A 24,197-nucleotide genomic window follows, 5' to 3' on the forward strand; every position below is an offset into this window, starting at 1 on the left:
TCAGCGCCCTTCTACAGAAACTAAATTGAATAACTTATTTTATGATCGATCTTAGTTTAAGAGTTCACATAACTCTCAGCCAGATGCTAGGGTTGACGAAAGATACATTTCTATAAATAACTTACGATGACAAAGACACCGTCAATAGTTTAAAACTAAAAAAAAACTGTGTTCGTTATGTTTAGACTGAAATATCAGTATATTATTATAGTGAAATAAACCGTCATTAAACGATATTAATGTTATATATTTGAAGAGAAAAAAATATATATTCTCAAACACTTTACTACATCGGAACTAATAATATAATAATACAGAAATAATAATAATTATTATTGGTATTAGGTTACTGTAAGTTAGGTAATGACATAAGCCATAAAAATGCTTCATCAATCGACTATAACAATTAAGAGAGAGATATACATACGTCAGTAAAAATTCCAAGAGCTTTTCCGTCAATAAATAAACATTATAATGGACGACGACACCCCTAATATAGGTGTGAGGCAACCGTAACATCAAACGACAGCTTATTAACTTACACAATAACGTTCTGAGAGTTGAGACACGGTAAGACGAACGCGACTCCTCGCAACTTATTTTATCTGCGTCTTTTGACACATTTTAGTGTCGGAGATAAAAATGGCTGACTAACAAACAATGCTCTGTTTTTGTCTTACGTTATTTAAGAAGTTTAAGACACGCCATTGTGTTGATTGATATTGTGTTTCGATGTGTGGAGGATAGGCGTTGTGTGCGGAACAGGAACATGGGTATGATGATTGCTTATTCGATCTCGAAGTCTTTCCAAGTGTCGCGATCTACTCATCATCTTATTTACGAGTAATATTCTCTCCGTGTACTGGTCGCGGTAACAATGCCTTGCCAGTTGTGTCAATTTTCACTAACCTTAAGCTTAGATTTTTTTTTTAGAGTTGTGATGACCGGAATCATAAGCATAAGAAATGAGAAATAGCTCATAGCTCAAGTGCCAATGTTTATCTAAAATACTGACTTAGACTGACAATAAATCAGTAGTTGACCACCCAGACTGAAGTCTAAATAAGACTTGTGCGATAGATCAAAATAAGGGTTCGTCATTGCTAAAATGGGTCGAGGAACTCACGACCCATCTGGTGTGAAGTGGTCATCGGAGTTGAGACATGAGTTCTAAGTTTCCGTTTCTACAGTAGGTGCAATTGAAGTTTGATTTTTATTACGCGATGTTATGCCTTCACCGTGAAAGTCATTCGTGAACATTTCTTAAGTACGTATTTCGTTTGAGAATCATTGGTACCTACGGGATTCGAACACCGGTTCATTTGCATCGCTCCAATGGAATTAAAACTAAAATATAAATTTTCATTGTGAAGGCGCCAAATACATTCACAAGCTCGTAAAAAGCGGCGACCACGTATATTCTTTAAAATTCAAAGCCAGTGATTATTATCACTATAACCTTTGTGTGTCTCTATCTAGGTATCGTAAGCTTGTGTTTTCGAACACTAATTGGGAGCTCACAATGGCACAGCGTTGGACGAAAGGAAATGATTTCAGGGGATTGTAAAATTTTATCACTTCACTCAAACGTCAGCGCGTTTGAAGACTTTGTTTCGCGATGTCGGGTGATTACGGATTTTTTGTTTTGTTTTATTTAAATATTAAATAAGACTGTAATACATAGTACGTAGCTATCACAGAACATAAGATATACGACAGATGCCTAACAGAAGCTCGGTTCATACAAGTTTGGTAGTGGCGTTTTGAAATATTATGAGCAGACGTTAGCCGTTACGAAGGAGTTGTGGACGATGGTAGGGCATACTATGAGCCCAAGGGCCCAACCACCCTGTTTATTTCAGCTGCGTGACCGTTATGCGTTTCTGTTGTATGTATGTATGTATGTGTGTGTGTATGTATGTATGTATGTATGTATCTATGTATGTATGTGTGTGTGTGTGTATGTATGTATGTATGTATGTAATATATTTATTGATAAAAGGTTACACTTTAATTTGTTATTTAAACCATGCCCCTCAAAACTGCTTACGCAGTTTGACTGCAGGTAACTCGCTTTATATTAACATAGCTCATAAATTATTAAATTAGATTATATTAATACAATTAATTTACGTAAATGGTTACAACGTATTTAACAAGTGTTTGATTAAGAAATGTAGCTATTATTAAATCAACACTTAACCAATAGCTACTTAACGCCAGGACAGAACCCAAAATTTGTATTTCTTAAACTAACTGCGCAATTATATACAAAACATTGCTACCTCACCTACAGCTCTTGTTAATTTATTTACACTGAAACTGATAAGGTAGATATTTTCAACGAAGCTTTATTATTAGGAAAATCGTCTGGATATAGTAAAAGCCAAGGACGTTCACATAATCTATAGTATAACCATTGTTATTGAATTTTGTGTTATGGTAGACTTCACTTTAGTATGTTTTTAGGTACTTACATCTGTCTATAAATAAGTAAATACTTCAGTACCCTTTTTTTTCTCTGTTTATTAATACCGATTTTTAAGTTAGAAGCGATTGGCGAGCTTAATATTATCAATTGATTGTGTTTCTCTTCATTTACTCATCATTACAAAAAAAGACATCACTAGAACATTTTAATGTGAATCTTATTATATCTGTTATTATGGTCAAATTTTGATCACTGAGCGAACACTAAAACTAAATAAAAATCGGATTATAGTCCTTTTCAATATCGTTCTATATTTGGCACATCGAAAACACGTCCGCACAATCACTCCTCAAACAAACTATGATGTAGTCAAGATTGAGCCATCAAGTGGAAAAGCCGTAATGAAGAAACAGTTGACGCGTACACTTCAGCGCAAAATAAACGGATAACGCTACATAGAACTAAAGCTCCCGAACACATTACAGCATATTCACCGTAAACTAGATGCTCGTAAAATCGCACATATGTTTACCGGAGCGGGGCGCAGTACCTTAAAAGCATTGGTAATATAACAAAACGTCTGAACCGAAATTGCCCATAAAAGTCGGACGGCGTTTTCCAACTAAAGCCATGAAACTGAAACGTTGCTAGAATTTACAATGGCCGCCTTCGTCTACATTTAACGTTCGTGACGTACACCTTAGTTTAATTAAAGTGGAAACGGTGGGACATTCGGGCACTCGGTCCCCGACGTCCCAAATACAGTGGACAGTTCCGAATACAAGTAACGCGTCTGGCTTTTAAAGCAAAACGGAACAGAGACATGTGAGAGACTACTCGTTCTCAAGATAACCGAATATAATCCGACTGGGAATCGAACCAGTCCCGTGACGGTTGTCAAGGTCACCGGACAAGGACTGAGCTTACGTATTTTTTTTATTGTTTAGTTCGGTGGTGTTAAGTGGTTACTGGAACCCATAGATATCCACAATGCAAACGCGCCTCCCATCTTGAGACATAAGTTCTAAGGTCTCAGTATAGTTACAACGGCTGCCCCACCCTTCAACCGCATTACTGCTTCACGGCAGAAATAGGCGGGGTGGCGGTACCTACCCGTGCGGACTCACTAGAGGTGTTGCCACCAATAAAATACAAAGCATAATTTGTAACGAACCAAAATTATCATATAAATATTAAAACTAAATTGAGTATAACATGTTTAGTGACTGCAACACACGAGCTGCGTCAAACTCGACGGTCGATGTAAAACGTTATAACCGGAATACTTCCATTTTTATAGCCGGGAATATATTCACGCTGTACACTTTCAGGAATAGCCGTAAACTTGGCTGCACCGACGTTTTTCATTACCTGTGACGTTGCAATTTCTTATATTGGTTTTTGTCGAGCGAAAAACGTAAGGGTTGCCTTTTGTTCGCTTGAAATTTAGGCTGTTTAGTCGAGTTTTATTATTGAATAGATTCGATTACTAAATCTGGCTAAAAACGACGTTTCTGAATGCAATTGTCGCCGAGTTTCAATGCTAATTAGAATTGAATTAGTGTAAACAATAAATGTAACTCTAGGTCAGTGCCTAGTTAATAACTGTTCACAGCGGTTTTAAAAATATTTAACAACTAGCGGCCCGCTCCGGCTCCGCTCGAATCTTTAACAAAAATTTCAACGATATTTGACGTTGTTTTATTTTTTTCAAATAAAAGAACCCTTATTGCGGCATAACTATAATAGTTAGACATATGCTGTCGCGACACTTTTTGTAAATAATAATGTGTTCTACAAAGTCGTAGTACATTATTTTATTCTATCATCAATAGTTTTCGCAGGGCACGCGATATAAAGAATATTTTAGGTGATTTTCTTACACCTTGGTTTATATTATTGGAGTTTTAGTAAGGATCCCAAATTTTTTTCAAAAAAGATTATCGCTTATGTCACTCGGGTATAGCGTAGCTTCCAAACAGTGAAATAATTTTTCTAATCGGTTCAGTAGTTTCGGGGCCTATTCAATACAAACAAACAAACAAATCTTTCCTCTTTATAATAGTAGTATAGATATAGATATGTGCATACAATATAAGTGCGTCGGCGAGGTGAAGGTTGTTTGACTAAAAGAGTCAAGGGTGTTTTAAGTTACGTGTGCGATCAGTTTTGCAGTGAATTTTATGTCTACATTTAAACATACTTAAAAGATCATAAACCGAGAGCACTCGTTAATACACTTTAAGTTTTTATTTATTTATTGCTTAGTTGGGTGGACGAGCTCACAGCCCGTCTGGTGTTAAGTGGTTACCGAAGCCCATAGATATGAACAACGTAAATGCGCCACCCACCTTGAGATATAAGTTCTAAAGTCTCAGTATAGTCACAACGCCTGCCTCAGCCTTCAAACCGAAACGCATTACTGCTTCACGGCAGAAATAGGCGGGGTGGTGGTACCTACCCGTGCGGACTCACAAGAGGTCCTATCACCAGTAAAATTTACCACTATGGACGTAATATTATTATCTTTAGTAAACTTGACAACAGCTTGCAATTTATCGAATTAAATTCAAAATATCTTGTGGAGCACGGTCGCTTCCAATTATGCGTATTCCTACTCTCTTTATCTGATTCAGTCACAAACATTATACTCTTTTCGATCTCGTTAGAAGCCAAGGCTTAAATCCGTACCCGCGAGTACTTTTCAATTCTCTAGACGCAATAAAAATATGCGACGTTCCTTGGATACATAAAACTTGCAACGACAATGAATTCCTGAAAAAGATAATACCGGTAGTATTGTCATCTCTTTATAACCGGGTTAGAGGGAGCGGGACAAAAGATTTGCGGCAATAAAAGTTTTGATAGGATCCGCCGGAATCCACGGTATCGGACATAGCCGGTTTTACTATCGTTACTGGGACGGAGTCTAGATGTTTCATAATTTAAAAACCTATTAGGATTTATAATATGTAGATTGAGATGTGTTAGTCGTGATATACAGTTTTATTCAAAAACTTTTGATGAAACAATTTGTAGTCCGCATGGTTAGGTACCACAACCCTGCCTATTGCTACCGCAAGACTACAATGCGTTCCGATTTGAAGGGTGAGACAGCCCTATTCCAGCTTATGTTATTAAAACTCATTTTGAATGGCGGTATTCATATAGGGTTGTGTATGTATTTCTAGCTCAAGGGTTATTGAATATGAATTCAATACTCTTAGCTAACATTTTCTTTTATGTCATACATAGGTGCCACATGTGTATATTACTCATACGATAAAAGTGCTGAATCCGATCTAATCACTACCTGATATTTTCATACACCTAATTTGAAGGAGAGATGAGCTCACCGTTCGCTTTATGCAATTCAATAAATAAATAAATAAAAAACGAAATCACTAAAATCTAAATGTACTGGATACCATTCTGCGTCCCGTGTATCGCCTTCAGTTTTATGTGTGCGTTTTAAATTTAAGAGATTTTATTAGTTTACCCTTTATATGTGATGTGATAGGTCAGACGTCCAGAAGTGATTGGTACAGGAAGCAGAATATCAGTTGTAAAAATCTTATTGCAGTCGTTTCTCTAGACTGACTTCCGATATTGATTTACTATAAAATAACGTCCAATTCAGTAATTCGAAAAGTAAATGACGAAAGCTTAAAACGTATTTTTCAATATTTCGGGGAACAACTCAATTCTGATTCGAAAAATAATTTTCACCAAACGTTGTTCCCATTTTAACACTCGCATTATTATTAGCTTGATATTTCACTTCTTTCAACTTAATATTTGCCCCCTTTGATACGTTCGATTTATATAAACTAGAGGTCCCGCAGTAGTCGAAATTCGACTATAATTAATTGAAATTATAAGTTTGAAAATTATTATGGTTCTAGTTACAGATTTCGACCAAACCACATCATAGACAAATAATATTAAAGATAAACAATACTAACTTATTCTCAATTTAACTACAGACTTTAAGCAATAACAAAAGTTTGACAATAAACAAAGAGTATATGTGTGTGTGTCAAATACATGGTAGTGTGTGTAATGTTTTCTTTATTGATTTATAGTATATTTTATGCATTATTTAAAAAAAAAATTAGCATTGTGCACTTCTTCTCTATATTCTCTATAAGTGTGCAAAATTTCATTCTCCTCCGTCCGCGCAATTTTCGTAAAAAGGGATACAAAGTTTTTGCTTCACGTATTAATATATAGATACTTACGCAAGTGTCAATGACCTATGACAATACAATAATATTACTGACTTAATATGAACTCACCACGATTACACTTAAACTAGATCTTTCATAATTTAAAACACGTTTTTAAAATACCCTTCAGTCAAAATCAATTCTGTTGAGCGGTCGTGTACCGAAATCAATTAAACATAATTACGATTTAAACAAATTTAAAACAGTTTACATCGAGGGGTGACCACAGAGACAGGTCGACGCAACAAATTTGGTAAGCTCCCTCTGATTGTTTTCCGAAAAGCGGTTGATTTGCGGTCGGACGTTTTCGGCAACTTTCCGCCACACGCGAATCCGTGTACAAACAACGAACTAATCTCACCTTTATTCGTTTGCGATAGAGTTCACGCGAACTTTTGGAAATTGCCGAGTAGTGTTTAGTCTACACGGGAGCAGAAAGTTTTGAAAGTTTACAAACAGTAATAACTGTTGCTTGGTTTCGCGTTGAATTGACTGTCGTATAAGTTTGTAGATGAAGTTTTGAAACTACACCTGGCTTTGGACGACTTTCGGCCAGCAATATATCTATTGCAAGTATTATGATTTCTGTTTTGGTTCGACATAGTTAGTGCTTTGGTGGTCAGTAAGTTTTATATTTGAAACTGATTAATTCATTATATTTGGCCTATATTGTTAACTCAGATTAAGGCATTAGAAATTCAACTGTTACTTTGAAATTTTTTGCCAATAACTTTTTAGGTGGGAATTTAAAAAACTTCAATATAAACTCACATCATCAACTTCAATGGCAAGTGTAAAATATACTATTTACAGGTGGTAGGACGTTTTGTGAGTCAACACGGGTAGGTATTACCACCGTATTTCTATCGTGAAGCAGTAATGCGTTTCAGTTTGAAGGGTGGGGCGCCGTTGTACTATACTGAGACCTTAGAACTTATATCTCAAGGTAAGTGGCGGCATTTACGTTGTAGATGTCTATGGGCTCCGGTAACCACTACCATCAACCTAAGCGTTAAAAACAAATGCTATGGCCACTTAGCATCAGGTGGACTGTGAGGTCCATTGAACAAAAACGTGTTATGAAACGATACATATCAGTCTCATCGTTATTTTTTATAATACCAATTTATGTATATACTAAATATATAATGACAAATTCCATTTCATTTAATACAATTAGACTCTAAAACTGAATTAAACGGATTCAATGCGATTACCATTTTGACAGTCATCACATTACTCGTAATGTCAATTGTATATCAAATTAAAATACTCATTCTACATGTCCAATTTCCACCCTTTGTGTGCAAAACACATCTACACGGATATAAAATTACACGAAACGACACAAAATCTACCTGTATGAAAAGACTGGTTTTTACGAGGTAGAATGAATTTACGATTGACGTCCAAAATATAAAAACGTGCAAAATTACGTATTTGGTAAACTATCGTTAAGGTTGTATATATTATTACCAGAATTATTTCACTGTAAGCTATCCGAGTAAATAAAAAATAAAAGGGTAATAAAAAAATCAGACTTTTCAAATCTATTAAATAGTTAGTAGGCAGCGGCTTGGCTGTTCCCCTGACATAACTGAAGTCCATGGGCGACGGTAACCACTCACCATCAGGTGAGCCGTATGCTCGTCTGCCTACAAGAGCAATAAAAAATAATTATCTAGTTATTAACTCGAAGGTAAAAGCAAAAATCGAAAGTGGAATATAAAACAAACATCAGAGGCCACATTATTCAACAATACAATACTGGAAGTTTTCACACACATTGAAAACAATCAGGATCAATATGCAACCTTGCTCACTCTTGTATTATTATTCCTAAATCATAAAGGCAAATTAACGAACACAATTATTAAAATTAATAATGCATATGTGATGTATTAACAAAATTAATATTCAGCAAGCGCAAGACAATTTTATGAGCAATTGCGCGTCACATCTAGTGACTTTAAATCGTAAAACGATGCGTTTGACACACGAGCGGCCCCACCGACAAGGATTTATAAATGAGATGTCCGCGCCGATTAATTAAACGTTAATAGTTCAACACAAACGAGTTGGGTGGTGATTCATTTTGTAAAAATCGATTTTATTACAAATATTATAGTAAAACACTTCGTCTATTGACATATAATTACGTTATAGGACTTACAAATTAGTGTCAAAAAAAATCGTTTTTAAGAGGTATTCGAATATGGATTTGTCACTAAAGATTTATCAGATATGTCGCTTAAGGGCAATAGAGAAACTATTAATACGTTACACAGGTGTAGATTGCGGCCAATACGGTTGAAATAATTAAAATATTATTATTAAATAATATTTGATTGATAAAATTATATGAGATTTTTATTTCATCTGTAATTTAATTTTCCATACTCATTATATATAGTACAGTTTTATCTATACATTTGTTAACGAATCAACGTCACGTGATACATTGATGGCTGTGATTGGCCAACGATGACGTCATATCGCACGAACCAATCACAAAACAGGAAACGCAACAGTGGCACCAATTGTCAAAATTTAAAATTATTACAACACGAAGAAAAAAGATGGACGCGCATTTCAATTCTATATTTGTAAATTAATTAAAAATAATATAATGAGTATTTGAAGAAGTAAACGCATTTATTCATTTTCTTGGCCACCTCAAGATACATCTAAGAAATAGACGCAACATTTCTATTGGTCCTTCGAGCCGGATCATCAATTAAGTTGAACCAGACGCTTACTTGAGAGACGCATCGGCCATTGAAAACGAAAATTCGGAAAATCTCACCAGCTTCGCAAGATTACAGTGCTTTGGCAAGGCGTGCTAACCAAAATATGCTAAACCTTTCCCCTTCGCGTATATAGTACTGTGCTTTTTTCAAACCTTTTTTGCTTTTCATTTTGCGTACGTATTTTCACTAATATTGAGCAGCTGTTTTGTTTTATTATTTAAAAACTGTAAGTACACCACCATTTACTTGTTTCCACAATGACTACATCAGATCATAAGGTAGAATTAATGATGAAAGATCTTAAAAGAAAACGCGCATCTATTAAATGTCGTTTGACTAACTTTGGAAAATACGTGAATTCATTCGAAGGTGTAGAATTAACTCTTCATCAACGTACCGAGCTCAAACTGCGGATGGCAGGATCGCAAAGTTTAATGAATGATTTTAACCTCGTTCAGACTCAAATAGAAGACATTAGTGTAGAAATCGGCATAGAAAAACAATTAGAATCGCGTGAAGATTTCGAGCAAAAATATTATAATATTCTTGCCCTTGCTGAATGTCTGACCACCGCTGATGAAAAGTCAAAAGGTATGATGTCTGAATCACCGATTACAATCTCCAAAAGCATTAAATTACCCACTATATCTGTCCCCACCTTTGACGGCTTATATGAGCACTGGTTAGAGTTCCGCGATACATTTTTGTCACTGATACATAATAGTGAAACAATTACAGAAATTCAAAAATTTCATTATTTAAAATCGTCTTTGTCCGGTAACGCTAAATCGGTCATAGATTCCATAGAATTCTCTGCTAATAATTATAAAGTTGCTTGGGAACTACTGTTAAATCGATTTGATAATACGAAACTATTAGTACATAACCATGTCAAATCCATGTTTACCATGCAATCGTTGACTAAAGAATCACCAGTGCAATTACGCAAATTAATTGATAATATTTTAAAAAACCTCCGCGCTTTAAATCTTTTAGGGGAACCTACAGAGTATTGGGATACGTTAATCATTTACATCATTGTCACAAAATTAGATTCCATTACCGAACGGGAATGGGAACAGCATAAGTGTAGTTTAATTACATCAACCAATAACACCAAAACTGTAGTTCAACTAAATGACTTACTTCAGTTTCTTAGAAATAGGGCGGATATTTTGGAAACACTTATAGTATCACACAGTAAAGCAGGCGTATATAGCGCGACAGACAATAATAAAAAGCAATGCGGTAACCAGTTAACATCTAAATTTCATTGCAATATAGTTTCAAATAAACCAAATAATAATAATAAATCACAAGGAAAGAATGCACGTAATTACAGACCTTGTATAATGTGTAATGATTTACATCCGCTATATTCATGTCAAAAGTTTTTGGACCTAAGTGTGCAAAATAGATTAAAATTTATCCAAACTAAACAGTTGTGCCCTAATTGCATGCGTCCAGGACATACTGTTGACACATGTGTGTTCGGGCCGTGTCGAAAATGTGATAAAAAACATAATTCATTAATTTGCAATGCAATTAAATATTATGATCATAGTTTCCCTAAAGTTACGTTGCCATCTTGTGAACAATCAGCCGTCCCGTCTAATACGAAAGATAACTCGCACGCACACTCTTTTCAGGCGCAATCTACTGACACAATTGATAACATGCATCCAGCGCAACCAGTTTTGCTGTCCACAGCTATTCTAGAAATACGTAGCCAGTCGGGTGTTTACCATCAAGCGCGCGCTCTACTCGATAGTGGCAGCGAACGTTCATTCATCACACAAACACTTTGTGACAAATTAAATCCACAAATATTACAGTCCACTCAAAAAATTAACGGCGTAGGGAATTCAATATTACAGTGTTCGCAATACTGTAATATTGAGATCCAATCACGCACTAGTAGTTATGCTGCACGCATTCAGTGTTTAATTCTACCACAAATAACATCAAACTTACCTATGAAGACATATAACGCTAATTTGTTTACCATACCGGATAACATTGTACTAGCAGATCCGACGTTTTATGATAGTCAGCCGATTGATTTATTAATAGGCGCGGATTTGTTTTGGGAATTAGTTAGAGAAGGTAAAATACGACTTAAAAATGGCCCCTATCTCCAAAATACGCATCTTGGTTGGATAATCTCGGGCTCATTTCAATCTATTACACGCAAACAAAGACATGTTAGCTGTAACTTTACGCAAACCGTTGACAGTGACACATGCTCATTAGATCAATTATTACGAAGTTTTTGGGAAATCGAAGAATTACCAATTAATTTTCCTAAGTTAAGCTACGAGGAGCGCGCCTGTGAGGAGCACTTTATTAAAACAACCTCACGGACGGCCGACGGGCGGCCTAAGGTTCGATTTCCGTTCAAGCACTCTCCGAAGTTACTAGGTGACACGCGCACACAAACTGAACGTCGTTTTATACGCCTTAGAAAAAAGGCTGCAACGCAATCCTACTTACAAACAAATGTAGATCGACTTTATACACAAATACATTAACTTAGGCCACATGAGTCTTGTACATAGTTATCAAACACCACATTATTTTTTACCTCATCACGGTGTGTTTAAAACATTTAGCGCAAGAGTGTGAGGTTCCGTACGTGAAAGAAACCTAATGATAATTTTTACGTGGACGACTTAATTTGCAGTGCAAATAGTATTTCAAATTAAATAAAATTTGCGAAAGCACTGTTATGGTTTTAAAATTGGCTAGTTTAATTTTACGTAAATGGATTTTTAACTTTGACTGCGCTGATAATGACGATGCGCAAAATGTTACAAAAAAAAACTCGGCCTATCAGGAGATAACCTTCAAAACAAAACATTAGGTATTGGATGGAATAATAAGTTAGATGAATTAATGTTTTACACGCAAATTAAATATAATGCCAACAACATAATTACAAAACGCATTATTTTATCTAGCGCATCACAAATTTATGACCCTTTAGGTTTAATTAGTCCAGTTATTACTTTCGCTAAGATATTATTACAAACATGTTGGCTGTTGAAACTTAATTGGGATGAACCGATTCCTTGTGACATCGCGCAAGCATGGGATCGATTTGTTTCTTGCCTATCATTGTTAAATAGCATACACAAACCGCGCTATGCTATGTTTATTGAACCCATATGTATAGAACTACATAATTTTACAGTTTTATTGTTTGAATACGAACACACTCGAATGATGCATGCTGCGCCGCAACTTCTTTTGTATACGTTACGAGAGTCATGGTGACCTATTGGAGGTCGTAATCTTGCTAAGAAGGTGGTACATAGTTGTATGAAGTGTGCCCGATTGCGCGCAGTAACTGTTAATCCCATAATGGGGAATCTGCCTCGAGAACGATTGCAGCCAGGTTTTCCCTTCTTACGCTGTGGAGTGGATTATGCAGGACCAGTGTTCATTTTAAATCGTAGGGGTAGGGGAGCAAGATTACAAAAATCGTATATATGTTTATTTGTATGTTTTGCTTCACGCGCCGTACATCTCGAGCTTGTAACCGACCTTTCATCAGATGCTTATTTGTTGGCACTGAAGAGGTTCATTTCACGTCGAGGAAAACCTATTGAAATATACTCTGATAACGGGCGCAACTTTGTAGGCGCAATGAATGAATTCGCAAAGTTTTTAAATTGTTGTTCAGATGACATTAAGGCATACGCGATTTCTCAAAATATAAATTTTAGATTGATACCGTGTTATGCTAGTCATTTTGGGGGCTTGTGGGAGGCTGGCGTTAAAAGCTGTAAGTATCATTTGCGGCGTGTGGTTGGCAACGCACACCTTACATTTGAAGAAATGAGCACAGTACTATCGCAGGTTGAAGCTGTCCTCAACTCCCGACCCTTAAACCCTATGTCCTCAGATCCACAGGATTTTCTTCCACTTACCCCAGCTCATTTTTTGGTTGGCCGTCCGCTAACTGCACCTGTACCTGATGACCTTCACGATGTTCCGGCTAGTCGACTTACCAGATACCAGAGAGTTGAACAGATCCGCCAGCACTTCTGGAGCCGCTGGGCCAAAGAATACGTGTCAGAGATGCAAACCAGGAGCAAATGGTACCAACATAAGGGTGAGCTCAAGGAAAACATGTTGGTTCTTATAAAAGATGACAACTTACCGCCATTGAAATGGAGCTTGGGACGAATTATAAAAACATATCCAGGCAAAGACAGCTTGTCACGTGTGGCTGATATTCGCAAAGCGGATGGGATTGTGAGACGGGCATTCTCCAAAATCTGTCCCCTTCCCTTACGTGAAGACTGATTACGCACGATAGCAGCTGCTGGGTTCCTGAATGATCACCGCCAATTTTTGGAACCTGGTGCTTCCAAGGCCGGGAGCAATGGAAATGTTGCGTCTATTTCTTAGATGTATCTTGAGGTGGCCAAGAAAATGAATAAATGCGTTTACTTCTTCAAATACTCATTATATTATTTTTAATTAATTTACAAATATAGAATTGAAATGCGCGTCCATCTTTTTTCTTCGTGTTGTAATAATTTTAAATTTTGACAATTGGTGCCACTGTTGCGTTTCCTGTTTTGTGATTGGTTCGTGCGATATGACGTCATCGTTGGCCAATCACAGCCATCAATGTATCACGTGACGTTGATTCGTTAACAACATTACTTAGCGATATATACTATTATAAAACAGCCTGTCCGCTCGTAGTTAGTAGAATAGCCCCTTTACACAAAATGTAAACTGACAAAATGATTTTTTTTCCCTACTTATGCTGACAGTCTTGAGAGGCTATATCAGCGTTACCCTAACGTGCAGGTGAGCTCTCGGGGCTCATACCGGAGGTGTTGCTAACACTGGCCCTATCAAGAGCAGTGCTTCGCTGAATCTACCACCGGATCAGAAACGCGACCCACTAAGAAGATAGGCGAGAAACTCAGTGGGCAAGCCCCTTAGGCTTGGATCTATTAGACAGGGGGGAAAAACTTCAATTGTTGCATTGTTTAACATTGTTGCATATAAAAACTGCCTTAAGACGACTTTATATTTGTTTCTCTATTTATCTATGGTACATTTACGAGTTCATTTCAGCTGTTTTTTAAACGCGAATTGAAATGATTTTCAGATGCTTCCCAGCCTTGGTATTTTCTTCCCGTTCACACGTTTTAGATTTAAAATTCACTTTCAAAAGCGACCTCAGCGCGATGACGTTTATTAAAATCCATTTACATAATAACGCTGCATAAAACTAATAAAACACCGCGACTAATATAGGATTTCCCAGAATAATAGTCTCTTGGCCCATTCGCATAAAATTAGTCGCACTGCAAAATAAGCAATGAAATTGTTTAAGCTCTATACACGATCTCGTCGTAAAATTTTGGTCGCGTCCCACTCTCTCGTACCGAATGTCGTTGCGGCGAGAACGAGAGGGCGGTTTATCGGCAACATTGTAAGCCGGTAGTTCGCGTCAATACCGGAATGAGAAACGGCAATGTGGCATTTTATACGAACGATCGGTTAAAGTAGATTATGTTTAACTTATTACTCGTTGAATATTAAAATGATCATTAAAATGTTATTACAATTTTATAAAATTGAAATGATGCCTTTATGTTAGACTGAAAGGTTCTGTCATGCAAAGTTCACTTGGTGTGAAGTGTCCGATCGCGACGGGGCAACGCAAAGCCGCCGTCGCCCAAAACATGTCTTGTCGGATCCCCCGGATTCACTGGAGTTGTCGTGGCCTAAAGGATAAGACGTCCGGTGCATTCGTATCTAGCGATGCAACGGTGTTCGAATCCCGCAGGCGGGTACCAATTTTTCTAATGAAATACGTAGTCAACAAATGTTCACGATTGACTTCCACGGGAAGGAATAACATCGTGTAATAAAAGTGAAACCCGCAAAATTATAATTTGTGTAATTACTGGTGGTAGTACCTCTTGAAAGTCCGCGCGGGTAAGTACCACCGCCCTGCCTATTTCTGCCGTGAAGCAGCAATGCGTTTCGGTTTGAAGGGTGGGGCAGCCGTTATAACTATACTAAAATCTTAGAACTTATCTCAAGGTGGGTGACGCATTTACGTTATAGATGTTTATGGGCTCCAGTAACCACTTAATACCAGATGGGCTGTGAGCTCGTCCACTCATCTAATCAATAAAATCGCTCTCGGTGCTTTTAGGTCCCTCAAACACCAGTCACTGTCCTCGTAAAACTCGTCGATCACGACGAAGAGTTCGACGAGCGAACTAACCCATAGACACAGCCCACTGAGTTTCTCGCCGGATCTTCTCAGTGGATCGCGATTCCGGCCCGGTGGTAGATTCTGCGGAGCACTGCTCTTGATAGGACTAGTATTAGCAAACTCTCTCAGACTGAGCCTGTGAGTTCACCTACCCGTCCAGACGTAGCTAGAACAGCCCTTTAGGCTACCACTGAATAGGTAGGAAAAAAAGGAGGGCTACGCGTTGTTGTTGTATCGTCGACCGCGGAATCTCCCTTACCTTGACCGGGTTCTGTCGAAAATCGGGCATCGGGCGAGAGTGCACGGTAGCCGTTAAATGGGTGGGCCTTTACCATCATATACCAAAATAAGTTAGCGGATCCACGTAGTGATTGAAGGTGTGCGGCGGATAACTTGACGTCGAACTATTCGTTTATTGTGTAAAAGGTCAACCCTTCCCATGAGCCCCGTGCTTCGTTACATAAATAGGAAGGATGGTGTCACTTGTTCGAGCTTAGAATTCACTCCAATAAGTGCATTTTTGAAATATTTGCCGGCATTAAAGTCATTAACTTTTATACCCGAAGATTTAATATTGGAAATTTTCCCTTCAAAAGTGATCTACCTCTAACATTCAATGCCTTATTCACACTTTTCGGCTGGCAACAATGTTTCCGACCGGAGCCATAAGACTGCATACCTATATTGGACGTAGGACGGTACTACGGAAAATCATGGCAGTGACCTAAATTCAGCATTGCATGGCCTAAAAGGGAAGAAAAAATTAGAAGCTTCAAGATCTGTATGTGGTCTGGTAAATCAAACTAAAAATATACATAGCAAGTTTAGGTTGTAACACGAATGCCCTTATTAATCTCAATATACTGCAGTACCTTAATTACAATTTTCATGTTTGGGCTTTTGAATTTGAAATCGCAATATAATATCTACTCTGGTTCGGTAAATAAAATAAGCCACCAACTTAACCATAATCCCACACACAAAGTTAACACATACATCGTTTTGAGACCCACCGCATGCAGATATGAAATAAAAAATTATGTCCACAGTCTAGTATACATTTCTAACGCATAGGGGATACGGGTAATCTGTTTTGCGGTTGTAAAAAGCCGCCAATGTGTATAATTTACACTGTGGCAATGTTGCTTCGAGGAGTTCTATTGGCAGGCAAAGTTTTACGATCTTCTGTCGGTAATTGAAAATGAAGTTGGATGGGTTTATTATTCGACGTTCGTAGTGCGAATTGTTGTCTTTTACAATGGCGTTTTCAATTCACAGATACGAAGTGGGATTTACAAAAATATTTATTTGCTAAGATGAACAGACGGTCACATGACCCATCCCATGTTAATAGAATATCGGATCCTCTAGACAATGCGTTTCGGCACAATTAAGATGTCGTACAATTCATATCAAAATTGTATTAGATTTGCTTATTTGAGAAACAAACACTACATGCACATAGTATGTCAAATCCCCGGTAACCGTACTCGTCGAACTCGGCAAAGAGTTCGACGTGCAGCCTAACCTAAGCATCAGCCCATTGGGTTTCTCGCCGGATCTTCTCAGCGGGTCGCGATTTCGATCCGATAGTAGATTCATTCGCGTAGTAGCTACTCTTGAGTTGTTAGGTCTCCCTTGGAGGCGCTCGAGTAGATGTTAGCAAATCCCGACCCTTTTGGCTGAGCCCTTTCTCGCCCACCTGTCCTGGTGAAACTGGCATGGCCTCCGGGCCACCAGTAAACTCTCAATCATAAAAAAAAGTATGCTAAAGATAGATGCAACAAAAATCAAACATCCATCATTAACGATTTAATTATACAAATAAGTTTGTTTTTTCTTTTTTTATTTATTGCTTCGATGGGTGGACGAGCTCACAGCTCACCTGATGTTAAGTGGTTACTGGAGCCCATAGACATCCACAACGTAAATGCGCCATCCACCCCGAGAAAAGCTCTAACTTATATCTCAGGGTAACTGATTAATTTAGTAACAGATGTGGGTAAAAATTTGATAATTCAAAAACTATCACCCAGCAAGAAAGTACAATTGTCAAGGGTACAAAAAATCGTAAACGTACTAACCAAACATTTGTAAAACTTTTTACTTTTGCTAATATGAAAGACATTAAATTGTTTAATGACAAAATACATTTAATGTCCTCAACAAACACTATAAAGTATCATCTCAACGCGTTGCCTATATCTTTACGAATGATAGGCACTTGTACATTTATTATATGTTTTACGGCATTATTGACTTTCAGAATATGTCGATACTTATTCGTAGCTCTGTTCTCTCAAAACTATGACCTCTCTTCATTCTCACTGATAGCACCTTTCAACCTTTACCGTGCTTGTAGGAAATTGCGAAAAGCGGATTTATCGCAGAATAAGCAGTAGCGTTCTCTGAAATAGCCTGCATACTGCTATTGCCAACTTGCATTTCCGAGGGCGTAAGTCTGTACGTGTGGAAACCAACAGCCCCGTCCATTTCTGCCGCGAATCAGTCCTTCTTAAACGGTACACTTTAAACGGTAGGCATCGGCTTGGCTCTGTCCCTGGCACTGCTCACGTCCTTGAGCGACACTAACCACTCACCATCAGGCGCGCCGTACGCTGATTATAAGAAAAATAAAAGTTCTTTGCGGTTTAAACGTTGGGATAGATATAAAATTGAAACCTTGATCTCGTGGTTGAGTGTCGATATTGACACTGTGATGTCCATCAACTCCAATAACCACAACAAGAAGCTCACTTCACACACGTTCACTTATCTATGCAATAATAACAATTTAGCAAGAGATTCTATGTAGATTTAGTCAGATAAGATGTATTCTGCAAAGCGCTAAAATAGTATATATAAAAAAATGGGATCTGTGTGCTTAGTGCGAGTTTTTTAACGTTCTCGATAGCGTAAAAGTTAGCTCATATTTGTATGGAATAGGATCGTTTGGGTATCACGTTAAGGCGAAGCTGAAATAGCCTCTCAAGGCTTCTTAAGCTGAAATAGTCTCTCAAGGCTATCAGCATAGGTAGGAAAAAAAGGAAAAAAAAAAGAAAAAAAATTGCGTACGTTTGCCGCTAGGGGCGCTGTTCCAACTGCACACAAAATTGGCTAACTTTTACGCTATCGAGAATGTTAAAAAACTCGCGCTAAGCACACTGATAGTTTAAGCACGAGATCGATGGATGAGCGAAGAAAAAAAGTTAGAAGAATTCAATTGGTATTTCTTCTCGACTACTCATTTATTATGCGTTGTCCGAGATAGACTGGCCTTGTTTTTGTATGTACTAATAATGACGTAAACATTAATGTTAAATCTCCTTTCTCGAATCTGCTTTTTAATTCAATGGCTACCCAAGTATGTAGCTTCGATGTGTTTGAACCCTAACAAGCCTACATAAAACTCCCGTAACATAATTGCTAATGTTTATATATTTTCTGGGAATCGTCGAGTAAATACAACTTAGCCTACGACCAGGTTATAACGACCTCCGTTTTTACTGCTCGAAGCCATTACGAGATTCCATTTAACATTTTTACAGTCCCTAATTGCGGATTATAAAACTGCGAACGACTTCAGTTATTGCGGAGGTCGAGACGATACGATAAAATATTATAATCGGCAACAAAACCCCGCTTTTCGGTCGAGGAAATTAGATGCAAATTTTAACATATCATTTAATGTGAAGATTAATTAATAATTATTATTCTCTTCTTTTTCTCCGCCTTATCCCACTAGGTCAAGTCGGCACAGAAAATTTTTCTCTTCCATTATCTTCTATCAGCCGTCATCTCAATACTCACTCCTCTCTCTCTCTCATATGGTCATTCACACTATCCATCACAAGTCTTCTTCAGTCAACCTCTTCCCCCTCTACCTTGCACTACCATTTCCATACATCTCCTAGTCACATGCATCTTCTCTCTACGCATCACATACCACGCTAACCGTCCGCAAGATTAATTAATAATTATTAAGATAATGTGTCCTAAATCTTGCCTCGGGAGGTATTCCGGTGGTGAGACATATATAGAAATAGTTAAATACGCGTTTTCCTCTCTAAGTCAAGTACGCGCCGGCTGTAAGTTATGAAAAATATGACATTTCACCAAACTTAATGTATGATGTATTTCTATGAAAAAATAAAAAAAATAAAAAAAACTCAATCACTACTCGTTCACAGAAGAAATGGAAAATTGTAAAACATTAACGATCTTCGTTCGGACACTAAGCACGAGATAATATTGAGCTGAACAGATACACATTCTACACGATATTACAGGTTAGCTCCTATTATAAAATATAGTAATAACAAACGGGCCCCAGTCATCGTGAACATTCTCTACGGGCCACTAAAACTTATAACGACCATCGCATCGCAAATTGTCTTATTTCATAAAGCAGCATTTTATGGTATGTTTAGACTCTAACATAAAATGAATCGATAAAAGCACAAACGGTTCAGAAGTAAAGATTGAAACACACTACTAACACGATTGAATTTACCAATGTACCCGGAAGGAATTATTCAAAATGGCGTATGTAAAATTTTCTTTCTAACAATAAGCGAAAACTATATTTTTGTATTTTTTTTAAATTACATTATCGATTTTTTTTTATTCAATAGTGTTAACGTGAATTTCCAAAAATAAATTTCACATTAGTAAAACACAAATTTTACAAATGTATGTTTCACTAATGTGAACAGAGTAAAGTTATTATACTAAACTTACCCATAGATCCAATGTTACGACAACAAATATTTCCGTTGAAATTCGCACAGCATCGCACAGCAAGTGTCAACACACACCACGGCACTTGTAAAACTAAGTATCATTCGCAAAATAACTTCATTGACGAAGACAGTACACCACTTATATTATTAATTTCCAGCATTTTCCTACAAAAAAGAAAATAAAAAATAATATTGATATTCACACACTGGCACATCACTAGAGCGCGCGCGTGGAAATTCGAATTGTCACTTTTATATTTAAATTTCGAATTTCTCCACCTTCGTCCGGTCACTGTAAAGTGGAAATCACGACTGGTTAGTAGTGTGATGCGAACCATTCCGATTATTCGACCACTAATTTATCGATTCACTATTTTGTTGTGTGTATGTGTACGTGTAGTGTACATTGTTAGTGGAATAGAAACTGAATTTGAAAAATATATAGAATTAAATAATCGCCGAACGAAGCTTATTTTTTTTTGCATTATTTACCATGTCAACATAAGACGCAATACAAAAATTAGTTTTGTGGGAAATTAGACTTCAAGATATAAGTGTTCCGTTACAATTGTTGTTGAGTATATAACCATTGAAACAGCTAGTTTGCTTACAGCGGACAGATCGATAACCGCTTATAGTGACTAACAAGCGGAAGAATGGAGGTAAGTGGATCAGGCCACGAAGCAAGCGATTCTTAATGTGTTAATGTCTTAATTTATATTACTTCAAATAAGTATTAGTTTAAGTATTTGGTACTTTTAAATATAATAGACAGATGTTAATCTTGAAATAAGTACATACGTTAATTTTGGTACCATTATGAAACTGTTGTGAGATAATATGAGATGATACTAAGTAACAGTAGTTTTAGTTACAGATGTTATTTTCGATTGTGTTAGTTAAAGATGTTATTTGTAATTACTTTTTAACTCACCGCCCATCTGGTGTTAAGTGGTTTCCGGAGCCCGTACACATCAATGAGAATATATACATACACAAAAGAAGCGTTTTTTTTTTGTCTTTTGTTTTCACTCAATTTCCCCATTTAATTTCCATTGCAAAAGTTCTACCAATTTTAAGCAATGCTAGATTGCGAAGCAGCCACTCGCTCATTTCACGGCCCGCGATAACAATGGCGTCTATTATTAATTGTTTGACAAGTAATAATTAATAACACGTCGTAGCAGGCTTTAATATAAAACGTACTAATTCATTTTGTAACAATACTTGCATCCGTGTATTTCGTAATTATTTCAGTTGATAATTAAAAAAAAAATTAATTATATATTACCGGTAGCTTGAACCTAAAGTTGGAATAGGCTTAATAAAGGACTAAGCAAATTAGTAATGTAAGCAAAACTAACAAGCAAACTTTTATAACAATAGTTTCTTTTTAAACCTGCTTGCCCTGTTTATTTGCAATGTACGTAGTACTTAAATTGAGTGGACATAAATGCCTTCCTTTAGATATCGCAACTATAATTGGCTGTGCCATTTTATTAATATCGTCGGATTAATTTTGTCGATTTTTTTTTGTGAATTAATTTTTAACGCTAAAGAAAATAAAGGAGGGTTTATCTCTTACATTTTATGATTAGTCAAGAAGGTCAGTTACTGGATTTTAGATTTATAACAAGGATTTTCTATTGCTGTCAATGGCAGTAGAGGCTTGTAAGTGATTATCGAATTACAAATAAGTTCGTTCATAACAATATTTTTCAAGTTCAGTTTTATAGTTAGTAAGTCGTAGTAGTATATAGAGTAAGGTATGTTTAGATACGCATCCCCCAGTATGTTAAATTAATAGTTGAGCCAAACTATAAATGCTCTGTGTGTTTGAAGAGTTACATGATTTGTGTGTAATGTTTAATGTTGTTAGTCACTACATAGTATAAAACAAAGTCTCTTTCTCTGTCCCTATATCCCTATGTATGCTTAAATCTTTAAAACTAGGCAACGGATTTTGATGCGGTTTTTTTTAATAGATAGAGTGATTGAAGAGGAAGGTTTATATGTATAATAACATCCATTAAATAGTGGAGAAATCAATAATAAATTACAGTTTCCGAAGCGAAGCGAGGGCGGGTCGCTAGTTATATAATATTTTTATATTAAATATTTCTAAAGTAATTTTTAAGGTCATTATTCTTTTAACGTTTGTACTAGATTGCCTCAGGAGGATAATATTTTTGGAATATAAATACATATATGTACTATATATTTTGACTTTGATTTTGTACTACAGATTTTTACGGGCGATCACTTGATGCGTTAGAAGAAGTGAAAAGAATATTAGAAGAGGAATGAAATTTGAAAATAATAGATACAAATTAACCCTCCAAAAGAGCGAAACGAATTTTTATAAGAAAATTACCATCATTTTATTCAAAGCTCGCCTCAAACGCCATTCCGTTATTTTAATGTTAATGCAATGTCGATTCTGTATGCCCTATAGATTGTTTTTCTTATAGAAAGGAGATGAAATGGAGAGATGGAAAATGGACTTTTCGGTCTAGACAATACAGTTGATTTTTCTCATTATTGAATAAAGAATTTGTTGTCATAGAATGCTGTCACATGAAACAGACTTTCAGACTGCAACGAAGCTTCTTTCACACCGCAACGTGAAAGCATCTTGAATTAGTGTTTTAAATATTCAATAAATTCATAATAAATGCAAATTTGAAACATCAATTGTAATGCGTATGGTGTGACATAATGAAAGTCTAAGTGTAAATTGGGAAGTGATACGGGTTGATTCCATCCGCGAGAAGCTGAGATAGCCCCTTAGGCTACCAGTGAATAGGTAGGGAAAAAACTGGTTCTATTAATCTGAGTTTTGTCAAATCAGTATTTAAATATATTCTGTTAGTTTTTTTTTGGTTATAGTGTTAAATTATGGTATGTGATCATTGTAGATGCAGCATTCAAAACAATATTAATGAAACATAAGGACAAATGTTAATAAAATTGTGTGCGCCAAATTTATTTCAATTTCTTAATTAACGATTCGTACTTAAGTAGTAGCACAACATTTTTTACACAAAAAGATTTCACCTTTCAGATCGTTTTAATTAAAGATATTATTTGTAATTACTTTTTTTTAATGTTGTCGTTTTCTATTACTTGAACAAGTGCCTTCCAGTTTTACGAGGATCAATGTATGTAAAAATGGTATTTTATCATCATAGATGACTTAAAGTTTGGATTCCACTGATATTATGTAATTATATAATAAGTATATATTATATAATTGTTACTGTACTATTTCACGTACAAACTGCTGGAGGAATTTTGATAAAACCTACATGATTAGAGGAAGAGGTAGACTTAAGAAAAGAATGGATGGATTGCGTGAAAGACGGTATGGGTTAAAAAGGATTGAGCGAAGAAATTCTATTTGATAAAGTATGGAAGGAGAAAACATGTTGCGCTGACCCCTGGTGACTGGGAGAAAGGCAGGAGAATGTTGATATCAGAATCGATCAACGTGCGATATTTGGCGCTTCACTATTACACGTGATGTTTTTCATAGAATAAGAAAGGTAGAGGGAGAAGAGGTCGACCGAAGAAGACATGGATGGAGTGTGTGATATGAGAGAGAGTGGAGTGAGTCTTTAGCTGATGGCTGATAGAAGAGAATGGAAGAGAAAAATTAGCTGTGCCGACCCCACCTAGTGGGATAAGGGGAAGAAAAGGTAGAAGAGAAATGGCGCAGCGAAGTGTGACCGTGTTTCATTTGGACTACAAAATCGGGTAATAATAGTTGCTGTATTCGTAGTATAGGCA

The 24,197-nt window shown here is 36.5% G+C and overlaps 1 protein-coding gene across 11 annotated transcripts in view; it reads right to left on the minus strand.

Moving 5' to 3' along the window:
- The window catches only part of Dsx (doublesex), a 203,764-nt gene that overhangs the window by 99,231 nt on the left and 80,336 nt on the right, over positions 1–24,197 (minus strand). For 4 of the 11 annotated variants that reach the window (XM_012688769.4, XM_038020188.2, NM_001043406.1 and 1 more), the window contains 1 exon segment: positions 20,407–20,573. In XM_012688769.4, the coding sequence (XP_012544223.1) occupies positions 20,507–20,573 (67 nt within the window). In that variant the 3' untranslated portion in view covers positions 20,407–20,506. 11 annotated transcript variants of the gene reach the window in all.

Source organism: Bombyx mori, chromosome 25 (assembly GCF_030269925.1).
Source record: "Bombyx mori chromosome 25, ASM3026992v2".
Taxonomy (NCBI): Eukaryota; Metazoa; Arthropoda; class Insecta; order Lepidoptera; family Bombycidae; genus Bombyx; species Bombyx mori.